General features: G+C 36.1%; 1 protein-coding gene across 1 annotated transcript in view; it reads right to left on the bottom strand.

Moving 5' to 3' along the window:
* Positions 1–12,283, bottom strand: part of PPFIA2 (PTPRF interacting protein alpha 2) — a 340,732-nt gene that overhangs the window by 58,214 nt on the left and 270,235 nt on the right. The window contains exons 8-9 of the mRNA XM_074166889.1: positions 9,952–10,098; positions 7,971–8,105 (exon numbers count right to left, since the gene is read on the bottom strand). Coding sequence (XP_074022990.1) covers positions 7,971–8,105; positions 9,952–10,098 — 282 coding nt within the window. The remainder of the gene's footprint in view (positions 1–7,970; positions 8,106–9,951; positions 10,099–12,283) is intronic.

Genomic DNA, 12,283 nt, shown 5'->3' with positions numbered 1-12,283 from the left:
AAAGAGACAAGGCTCAAGCTTAAGTATTCCATTTTAGAATACACTACATAAGACCTTTCATCTAAATAAACAATATAGTTTTCATCCCTTTGAAAGGATCCACCCTGGTGGATCTCTTTGGAAAATCAAGGTCATCAGATAAAAGAAGAACCTATAAATAAAAATTCATTAATGTGAATGAAAAGTCATTACTGAGTTTAGAAATGGTAATCCATCCTAAGATTCATTACTACTTCTGACAGAAGTTGACCTTAATTAGGTCATTTGTTGCAAAACATGAATATTCATGTTATTGTCATATCAACAAGTCTATGTTATCATTCAAAATAAATTTTAAAAAAAGCCCTTAAAGAAAGGGAAATGCTATATTGGATTTGTTGCTATGGAAACAGGAATGTGCATAAGGTGTATAGACGGTGCTACTGATGACTGAGTTGTGAGCTTGTGCTTGTCAAATGCTATTTCATTCTGTCAGATTCGCCCTCTCTCAAAAAGAAATCCTGAACTACATCTTTAAATAAGCAAACTTTAATATGTACAAGAAATACTAATTTTACAACTGCATTTTTTTAGTAAGACTGTTTTTCATACTGTTGTCTACCAATGTTTTATCATAATAACTAGGAATAGATACCAAAGTAATTCCAGATGTACATCATAACTTAAAAATACCCATAGCTTAAACTCAGTAGTATTATCAGGACCAAAAGATCAGACGGAAAACAAGCCTGTGACCTATATATATATATAAATGTAAACTGCAGCTTTGGATATGAAGACATCCATATGAGAAAATCTTGGTTTTTTACAAATATAAGAATAATGCCTAATTTTGAAGATCACTATTCTTTTCAGAGTAAGCATATTCACAAAACTCAGATTCTTCCAAAATTTAAGGGAAAGTCAGTATATTAATAAGTACAGTTATTATTTCTGATCATGAAGGAGGCATATTGTGGTGTATTTGAATTTATTCATTATCTGAAACTATTTTGTCTATTTATTATGACTTGGACCAGTGACAATTCCTTTGTGATTTTCTTTCTCTTATCTTTTAGATTTACATATTAGTTTGGTTCAGCACATAAGTGCTAATGCACTGCCTCCTCTCCCAATTGGATAAAGACAGGGTTGAGAAAGTTAAGTCCCTGTGACTGCAGAAAACCAGATCCACAAAGTGGTCAAGCTTTATCCTCCTCTGTAGAAGATAGATTTTTCCCCTTTTTGAGACCTGGCTGCACTATTGGTTCAAGGTCTTCCCTTAATATGTCTCCAAGGGTCAGGGGAAGATTTGAAATAATCAAAGCTCTGAGCTGATGATGGAGAAGGCTTAAGCAGATCTACCTTTTTGAAATCATTTTCATTGAGGGAGATATAGAACACATTGGTGGTATCACCCCACAAAATTAAACTACTTAGAAGCTTCATTAGCTGACTGCAAACTTTAAAAGTGAGTTACTTAATCTTAACTGCTTCTATACACTTAATTGTAGGTTAATGCAAATTATGAAGATACTGCAACTAATACTTCTAGGTTCAAAGGAGATTTCATTTAAGTCTTCCGATATGTGGTGCTGTCTGTCCTAACCTGTCCTTGAAAGCCAGTCTAGCCAACTATATAATTTACATTTATTTTTCAAACTGAATAATAGATTTTCAGTCCAAACCATGCCATACCTTATTCCTTAGCAGGAAATACCCTTTTCAGTGCATAAAATTATTGTGGTATTAGGCCTAACTATTATTTGGAAAAGGAGGAGGAAAAAAATTATTGTCAGAATTATGTATGTTAACTGAATTCTTCTGTAGAAAGCATTCTTGAAAGAACATGATGTTCTCTTAAGGTTCTTATAGTAATCTGATTCTGTTATTTCATAACTTTCTATTGCTTTAACAGTTCACTAAGGCATATGTTTAAGATGTATAAAAATCTTTTTGCATAGTAATTTTCAGTTATTTCACTAAGAATATTACAATGTTGATAGGTACATCCTTCTTAAAAAATCCTCCTGAATGTGGCTCAGAGAACCTGTACTTGATTTTCCAGCATAAAAGGAAACAGACCTGATCCCCCATTCATCTCCCTTTACATCTCTTGGTAGGATAAAAAGACTTTAAAATTCATTAAAATTCACTATGTCTTAGAATCAAAACTAATGTCATTACTTTAAACATTTAAAATGTATTTGAATATTTTATGTTTCCTTTATCTACGTGCATCTCATTTGTTTGCTCCTAAAGTGTTACTCTGTATTACTCTAAAAGAATCAAATTATTTTATAACCGAGACATTAAACAACTAGGCTCAACTGCTTTTCTGACAGAGGACAAGCACAGGTGTGCAGCCTTAGTACCTACCCTACATTCTAATGTTATTTAGGGGTTTTAACCACTGGTTCTTACAAGCCAAAGGCACGAGCAGCCCCTGCAGCAGAGATATGAATCAAAAGGGTGCCCTCTGTAAGGGCTAGGGAAACACAAACACACATGTATATTCCATTTTTCTCTCACTTCCAGAAACCCACCTGTAGACAAGAGCTGCAGTAGAAAAGAGTAGCCCCTCCATCTCCTGGTCTGCCTAGCTGGAACACACTCCCAAAACGAGGGTTTCAACACCTCTCATTGCCCTTTACACTGAGGAAAGCCCCAGGCTAGGTCTCAAAGAGACCTTCCAGACAAACACACCTATAGCAATTCACCTATTCCCTAATGGATTTGCAAATGCCTCCTGCACAGACTTCCCCAGGCCATACTGTTAGGATTGACAAACTTGTGGTGGTTACAGTTTTTTGTGGTCCATGTCTGTTAGCCCCAGACATTCCCGCTGGAATAGGCTCTTTGAGAGACTTGGGAGCCCAACATAAAAGTATTGAATATCTTCACCTCTGCCTTGTGGTTTGAGGCATGAGGTTGAGGCTGAGACGCCAGTGTTACTCATGTTCCCTTAGCAGAATTTCAGATACATGTAAAACAGAAGGTATAACTGTGGACTCTGAGGCTCATAAACAGAATCTGGATTTCTTCCGACTTGTTTTGCGAAGAGTTAATTGACTTAAAAACTTTCCAAAGTGGAACTTGCATGACTACTTGCTTGGCAGACCTTACCCTACATTCTTCTTTTTAATGTATGACTTGCACGCCTGTTTGCTAGTACTCTGTACAGGAGGATTAGTAAGACACATGGTGCGGTATTCAGTAACTAGCATTTAAAGCATTTAGCCAGCACATTCAGTTATAAATAGATTTGTGAAACTGTGCATCTTGGACTGGATTAAAAATATATGGACAAAAACTAACAATGCCTGACCCCTATGAGATACCAGCATGAGTCTTAATGCTCACTTTGCACTCTAAATGCTATGAAATAGCAAAGAGATAGCCAGTATAAGCCAGTAATAGACAGGAAAATTTTGCTTTGAGGGAATACTGAAGCAGCTTGTATTATTGCTCTCTAACCCTGTTAAAACTCTGCTGCTGCTCCTGCTGCTAATGCGCCCACAAAAAAAATGTTGCTTTCACATCATCTGTTACTGTTGGCACTGCACATTTTCTAGGTCTTTACATCTTAGTTGAAAAAAGAAATCCAATTTCAGATGCAGAAAGCACCTGTACAGTACAGGTGCTATCATTTCTCTTCCCTATGCTGATCTGCAGGAACAAATCTAAACTTTTCTAACGGTACAAGCCAATTTCCACAGTTTTGAGACCTTGACTTCTGAACACCTGCTGTCTCCAGATTTCCTACTGTCTTCCCATGGTACACATTTTTTTGGCTATCCTTTGAAAGAGTGAGTTATTCAAGAAGAAAGAATGTGTTATTGAATCAAGCTATGCAATTGAAGGTGAAAATAAGCGATCATGGTGACTGAGTCACAACAGCTCACAAAGTTATCAGCTACTCGTTCACACGCTCACTTCTAACCCGTTACAAATGTGACAAAATATGTTGGCTTAAGTCACCCTTTTTTCTGAAACCCAACCTTTCAGTCACTAGACATCCACACAGTATTGTCCCTCCTTCATTCCCCCACTACCTTCTACATCTTGTAGATTTAGTAAGTAACTCCTTCCATTTAGCTCTGTCAAACTTGCAGCGTTCATTTCTTCCTCCTAACAGGACAAAATCTTCTGTGAAATGGGAAGCACACAAGAAGAGGGGTAGTTTAAGAAGACAGTAATGTGTTGTAAATGTGACGTTGTCTCAGGCTTCCCTCTGCATAGATTTTCTCTTTCCCACCCCTGGAGAAGAGTTACCAACTTCCTCTTCCAGCTAACACATCATCTTCTCTCTCACCCTTGTTCTCAGAGAGCTTTCTGTCTTAAACACAGCCACTTATTGCAGGAGAACTTCTTTCCCCTCTTAGCATCCTTTCCGCTGCAGACCTCCTTTCACTTTCTTGCAACTTCTTCCCTACTTAATGCAAACGAGATCCTCACATTGTCACAAAACAAGCATTGTGTCCACTTGCCTCCAACTTTCAAGTAATTTTTTATCACCTTTAAAATAAGCTGAACGTGTTACTATGCTGCTTGTGGTTTATTATGATTATAGTTTCCTCTTCTCCATGTCAGTGCTTCTCTAGTACAGCTAAAAATCATTGTTAGTATTTTTGGTGACCTGCATACAGGAATGATGGAGTAAAATGCTGACTGCTGTCTTGTGATCAGAGAAGTAACATGGTACCTCTGCTGCACAAGCACCCAAGGGGAAGAGTGACTACTGGTGGGAGTGAGTGAATGGAAGTAGGTGGATGCTGGTTGTCTCCACTAGACCCCTCCTTCAATACATGCAAGGAGAAACCATGTTTAACAGACTAACCATCTGAAGATTCTAGGTGCTCCAATGTCTGTCCTTTCTGAGGAAAATAAGTCTTATAGGATAAAGAAACATTTAGTTAATATTGGAGGGAGGTTCTTTCTACAACCAACTGCCTCTTCTCCAGGGCAGGCAAACAGACCGATACTGTGAGAGTGAGTACAAGGTGGCTCAATGAATCATGGCAATCTAAACCTTGGATACATGCTGAGAGCTGTGCTACTTGTCATGACCAGACAGTTACCAGCGCGATGGCCAGGCAGCACAGCACAGTACATGGGATCATGCTGTTCCAGGTTAGTCTGCCACAGGCTGACTAACCCTCCAGTTGCTCACCCAATGGGCAGAACAAAGTGAAAACAAAGCCAAAGAAAAGTTCAAATGATTCAGGTAAATTTATGGGTACTTATCTGAGTTCAGTGTATTGTCCAAACTTTTGGAAGTTCACTCCTTATGAACTATTTTGGGCATGGAAAAGTAGCAAAAAGCATTCACTAGCCCATATATATAAAAAAAAAGAAAAACAATTTGTTTTAAAAACTGATGCCACAGAAGGATCTCATTCTACATCCTTCTTTTGCAGAATTCCAACCCAGATATATTATGAGGAAGAGTATAATAAATTGAACGCAGAAATGCAACATGCATATTTTAAACTTGGGTGGGTAGGGGAAAAAATCACATCCAAATTCAGAATATGTTTGTTCTGTTTTATCTCCACATGTAAATATTCGGTCTTATATTTTGCCCACAGTTAAGCAGTCATTGTTTCCAGTTATCCCATACTACTTTCCTTTAAAAAAACATATAGAATATTAGGCTTAACTCACCTCTTTCATATGATTGTAACCCATTAATCTCAGAGAAGCCACTTTCATTGAGGTAGTACAAAAGAAAGGAGAATCAGTTTTGACTTTTTTGCAGTGCAGAAAGACTAATGGATTCAGGGGGCTCATCTTTTACTTAGTATACATGGACATGCAGTGACCGTAGCTCAGGTAGGTAGACTTAAGGTAGTCTCAAGTCAGCTAATTAAAGTCCTACCGACAACGTGTATGCTGGCACAAAGCTCAAAGGCAAAATTAATTAAGCATTATACAGCCCCTTAGGTAGGTCTTGGAGCTTTCACTGAATAGCTAGCCTGGTAACAGTATACCAGCTATCTAATTTAAAACTACTTAAGTAAGCTGCAGTGACTACAGCATTGTCCTTGGTCCCAAGCTACAATTATGTGATCCATGAAAAGTACTGGACTTTAAACTTCAGAGCTGTCAAACCAGCACTTTAATAAGCTCTACAGTTTGCAAAGATGTTAGATACAATATGTATAATTATTTGGCCTATTGGCCAAATTCCGACATTCTTCATGTCATGTATTCCAAGACACAATTTTAAATAAAATTCATTTTAGTTTTTCGTGTAATCACAGAGAAATGAACAGAACTGGCATTACAGTCTAATGCACTTCCTAGAATTTCCCGCTTGGCAAAAACTTTGATAAAGTACATTCAAGTGAAATGGGGTGAAGTATCAGCTCTGTTCACAGCTCTCTAACCACATCCCATGATATAATGTAAGAAGACAAACGGAGATGTACACTGCAACTTTATGGTCACAATAACAACAGTATCTCATGGTCCCTGAGTGCTCTGCATGGTTGAAATGGGATTTCTTCTTACAATATTTGTCATTAATATATGTTCAAGGAAAAATGCAGTTGCAAGAAAAGACATGCTTGAGACTGCAAAATACTTACTGGTGCCTAATTGCTGGAGAAATTATTCAGGAAAAATCCTCTTAAAATAGAAAACAGTATTTTTAAGCTACTGAGGGCATTACAATGTGTGATTATTTGTTGCATCAGAAACAACTGAAAAAAAAAAGTTAAAATGCCAAGGGATTGCTCTTATGTGCACCTGAGTTTTTATTAAAATGCAATGATATTTGTTTGGTATTTCATGTAGCTCCCTTTATGCTTATTCTTCCTTTTTTCCCCACTTTTTTCAGTTTCTCTTTCAAATTCCCACCCATTCATATAAACCTAAAGTGGACAGCACAAGATCTTGATTACTGAATAATGATCTTACCTTAATAAAATAAAAAACCCCAACCACCATCAAATCCTCAAAAAGCTTCTCTTTCTTTCTACTTAACTAAATTACTTAAAAATTGGACTTCAGTAGTGAGCTGCTCTGCAATTAAAGCTTCACTATAAATGGAAAAAGACAAGAACTGAAAAAAAATTCATCAAATATAGAAACGGCTAGGCATATTAATAGCTAGAAACATTCCTTGGCAATAGAGAAAGAAAAGCTTAGATAAATCAGAATTATATGTAATACAATCTCTTAAATGCATTTTTCTTTATTTTTCTGATTTTAAGAGATGAAGAATAAACATATTATCATTATATGTCTTTAGGAAGCTGAAAATACCTGAGCTGTAGTATTAACTACATGCACACCTAAAACTATTAGAGGCCAAATATGAAAACCACACTACTGAAATTTATTTTTATCTTCTCATTTTTTCTGCAAGAAAGCTGCCATATAATAAATTCATCAGAAAAAACAGTTTGAAGTCCTCTCAGGGTTTCACATTTATCTTTGCAAATACATGATACAAAGAATCATTCAAAAGCCTTGTAAGTATGTACTGCAAGTTGCCTCCATTTGTGTTGTACAAATGATCCCAGGTGCCATTAAGATTTTTTTTTTTTTATAGCACTTACTGGAATGAAAATAACTGTTGTTTCATACACATCATATATGAAAATGTCCAGAAGAACTAAGTATGTGTAGGAATGGGACTTTCCTCTGCACTCTCCCCTTAAATTAGAAACTCTTATACAGTAAAATGAATCCTCCTAGGATAAGTAATGTTGATGTATTGGAAATAAATGACTCCTTTGTAAATATAGTGTAGACTAGCTTATAGATAACTACTTTTCCCGTTAATAAAATGCTAAGAACTACAAACACAACGTTGAGACCATTCCTGGTTAAACTTGTGGCACATACTTATCAGGAAGCATTTTCTCCTTTCAAATCAGCTTGATACTACTTTAGTTTTTGTCCTTGAGGTGAGGAATCAGGATGCAAATCAATGTTAAACAGTGGGACTTCTGAAGTGAACCTATTTCTCAGAGCAGTACCTTAGTCAGAGCTGCAATTCTCTGAGCCAGCTCAGCTTCCACTTCAGGTAAGGTTTCAGCCTTCCTCATCGTCTGCTGCAGCTTCTGCTCAGCCAGCTCCAGACGCTCTTGCAGTTGTCTGTTCTTGTCTTCCAACTGAAGGCCAAAGATAGGTAAGCAAGTATAAGAAATAAAATCAGAATTAAGATTTCCCTTCAATTTCTTGGTACTGGGGAAGCGATCAGAACTCACTAGATAAGCATAGATATTCTGCAACCTGGAACAGTTTATTGGAAAGGTATTAACTCAAGCATGGAACCGTATAGGCTGCTGATCTCCCTAATGAGTGATTTGAGGCTCAAGGATCATATGAAGGTGAACAAAAGGAGTTGTAAAACGGTACTAATGAAGATGAGCAAAAAGGTCCTCTCATCGATGCATTGTTTAACTGAGCAAAATAAAAGTATTAATGCCAGTAAAATGAGAATTTTCTAAATGGAAATATTTACTCCCTCTCACAGAAAAGTATCAGCTAAAATGGGAGGGAAGGACAATTCCAAAAGGATGGAATTCCCAGCAAAGCTTATGAACAAATTGCCAATTGCCAGTTTTCTGAACAAATGCCAATCATATATTAGGAAATGTTAAAACTGATAATTGTTGCTCAGCTAATTAATTCATGATCATATCTGTGATAAACATTAAGAGAAACAGGAGGACTTTTGATAACTGCAGTATTTTCTGGCTTCCTGAGATGCACCATATGATTAAGAATTGTTTAATGGCTTGACTAGTGTTTCCTGCTTTCCTGTTCATTCCAAGCAATAGAAGACATAATGAAAAAGGAGTGTGCTTTTAGGTTCTTTTTTAATCCTTCAAAAGCATGAAAAGGTAGGCTTTTCACATCACAATGCTGCAAACAAACTTCAAGTCTGTCTGTATATATTCTAAGCCTAATTCTACTGATCACTGCTTTGAATAGGTAGATCTCTGCAGCACAGCATGACTTACACTGGCAGTAATAAAAACTCTAAGGACAGATGCATGTACCTTACTTTGTTGGGTGTTTTTTTTATTTTTTTCTAACAACTGAAGACACCTCTTAATATAGCCAAAGGAAGCTGGTAGATGCCAGAGAGTTTGAGTTCTGATGCTTTAATTTCTCTGAAGAGGTAGTCACATACATAAATATACACACATACAGAGGGATGTGTGCATGTGTGTGTAAATATATCTGCATACAATCATAGAAGCAGAGATTATCAGATCATACAGGCTTATTACTCATATAGCACTTCATACTGTTTGAAGACATGATAGGTGAAAAAAATAAAGAAGTCTGATACTGAGGCTGAGAAGCAATTTCATCTTTTACAGTGTGAAGTATATTAATTTCATGTTAGCTTTCAGCTTACATTGTATTCTTCAACTTAATAAACATTTTTTTTATGTTCACTTTACACTTCAGCTTTTGGAATCACTGTGGGAACAAAGGACCATGAGAAAAAATTGAACTATCGTGTTACACTCTTTTCTAAAATATACTCACAGATAGTTTATCTATGCATAACTAATACATAAAATAATTAGAATCTATTGTATGCAAATTTTGGTCCTTCCTGCAGAAGGAAATTTCTTTTGCTTATACTGTTTTTAGGTTTTTTTGTTGTTGTTTTAATTAAATTCAGAAAATTATTATGTAAGAAGCAAAGATAACCCTTTACTTAGGGGCTATGATTATGTGCATTTATTAAGACCCTATGAGAAAACACAGTTATTTTCCAATGTTGAATGTACGCATTGATTTAGTATTCACGGTTTTAATAGCTGATATGAAGCTGAGATGTTGAACAACTCCAGTTTTTTAGATTAAAAACGTGATCGGTTGATTAAAAATGAACAGATTAACATAATGGAAACCTCCTACTGTAGATCTGCCCCCTTTTTTGCATTAATTTTCATTGTTTATGAAGAAAGGAACTGACTAATGCAGATCCCGCACCTGACGTAGGATGGCTTCCTTGTTTGCCAGTTCATTTTCCAGCTTATCGTTCATGTCATGTATGGAGGTGGATTCTCTCTGTGCACTGAGGTAGCGCTTTTCCAGCGTAGTTATTCTTTCTTCCATATCTTCCTTTTGTGCCATTGCCTAATGTGACAACAAAACCATCAATAACCATGCAATTAAAATGCTATATAATTTTATACTAGTTTAATTTTCATGCTAACAGTAGACAGGGATGTAAGGCACGCTCAGCGGTATTTTTTCTGTTTTAAAGACAATTTATTTCCTTTGGGATTTCCTATAACTATGATATTTAAAGTGGTAGCTGTTGAGTTGAGCACACAGAAACAATCCTCACCTTTTGTATATTTTTCTAGTTTCTATATTTTTCAGTGCAAAAAGCCAGCAAGTGTAGCTCATATTTACTTGTTTGCTTCTTGAACAACAGTAGTTGTAATTAGAAAATAGAAAAATGCTATAGTTACGTAATAGTAGAAACATAGTGCAGTGATGTAGGGAAAAAATGTATATGCATGTTTCTACTCTTATTCCTGGGTCCTGCTAAAATTTTCTGCTGAAGTGTATGTAGCAGACAGCAGGCAACATGTCTTGAAATTTCAAGAAAACAAGTGACCACAATTTTGGATACATAACAAAACCATAATACACAGGTATGTGATCCATATACGTTACGGATAAGGATTTGTTTAAAATATTGAGCTGTTTTTATTCATGTATTACAAGCTAGCCTCACTGAAGTCAATACCTGTAATTCAGACAGATTATTCATTAGTCTGTCTATTGTATTGTTTACTTCTCCTCAATTATTTTTAGCAAAAGCAGAAAATTTTATTAGTTTTAAACTCATGTCTGGCTCACGAGAAGACTTATATATTGCCACACAATCTTTCACAAGGAAAATATTTACTGATGAGCATGTTTTGCTGTTTGTTATATCACATTACAAAAGCTGTGTTGAAGTAAGTGGGGTTATTTGTCAAGTAAGACACAATGAACATAGAACTTGATCCCAATAGCCAGTCCTAAAATGGACCATAACCAGGTGATCCTTTTGCATATTGCTGGAAAAAACCCCATAAAAGTAGTAATTATGCATGGAATTCATTAAAAACACACAGAAAAAAAATCCAATAATTTATCCAAGTTATACAAACTAAACTGCCCTTCTTGTTGCAGGTATTTAATTTTCTGTATTGGGAAGACTATATTTTGTGGCCCTATGATATAATGAAGACAGGCCCTTCCACCTTTACAAATACCTTTCACAGCTGATTTGGGACTGATATTTGGTAATTATTCTACATGGAAGTGTATTTAGTGGCCACTTTGGTTAGAAAGAGAAGGGCTGAAAGCAAGTAAGCCTGTACTTTGAGGGTGGCAGAGCACTGGAATAGGTTGCCCAGAGAGGTGGTGGAGTCTCCTTCCCTGGAGACATTCAAAACCCGCCTGGACACGCTCCTGTGCAACCTGCTCTGGGTGGACATGCTTTGGCAGGGGGGTTGGAGTAGATGATCTCCAGAGGTCCCTTCTAACCCCATATCATTCTGTGATTCTGTAGCTTGGTGTAACATGATACTTAAGGGAGAAACAGGAAGTGGCAATCAAGTGTCCTTGAAACAGCAATATTTATCAAAAAGTAAATGAGAGTGGAGATATTAGAGACCCGTAGTGATATAATGTAGCAGTGGTGGAAAAGGAGAAACAATTAATTTTTGTAACCAGAAAAAAAATGATACAATACTTAAAAAGAGGCAGAATACAATGATGGGAAGACACTTCAAGGCTTTCAGGCATCAGAAGTTATGAAGGAACATTTCCTCCAGAATACTAGAAATAACAGGTTAAATATATACATACATATACATATATATATACACACACACATATCCATATGGAATACCTATATTGTAGAAAGCAGCTTAACAGAAAGATAACTACTCTAATTTTGCAATAACAAAACAGATTCTAGAAGCTAGCCATTCACGTATCTTGAGCTCCACATAAGCGAAGATAAGCTGAAGAGCACTAAAAAGCACTAGAAATTTAAAAGGAGGAAAGAAAAGGAAAAATTGAATTCTATTTCCATTTATTGAGACAACGTCATAGCATATTATAACAGGGATAATGAAGTTACCACACACGAGTAAATATTATAATTGATTATGTAAATAACATCATTTTATAAAAGAGCCCAGGAGTTTTAAAAATGTACTTTAGACATATCTATTTAACAGGCTTCATCTTAAAAACTTGAAATAGCTGAAAACTTGCCAGAATGCACTCTAGTAATGCTAAACCACAAAGGAGT

Source organism: Numenius arquata, chromosome 2 (genome assembly GCF_964106895.1).
Source record: "Numenius arquata chromosome 2, bNumArq3.hap1.1, whole genome shotgun sequence".
NCBI classification, from domain to species: Eukaryota; Metazoa; Chordata; class Aves; order Charadriiformes; family Scolopacidae; genus Numenius; species Numenius arquata.
Note: the sequence above shows the minus strand (reverse complement) of the source record. Positions and strands in the feature narration are given on the sequence as shown.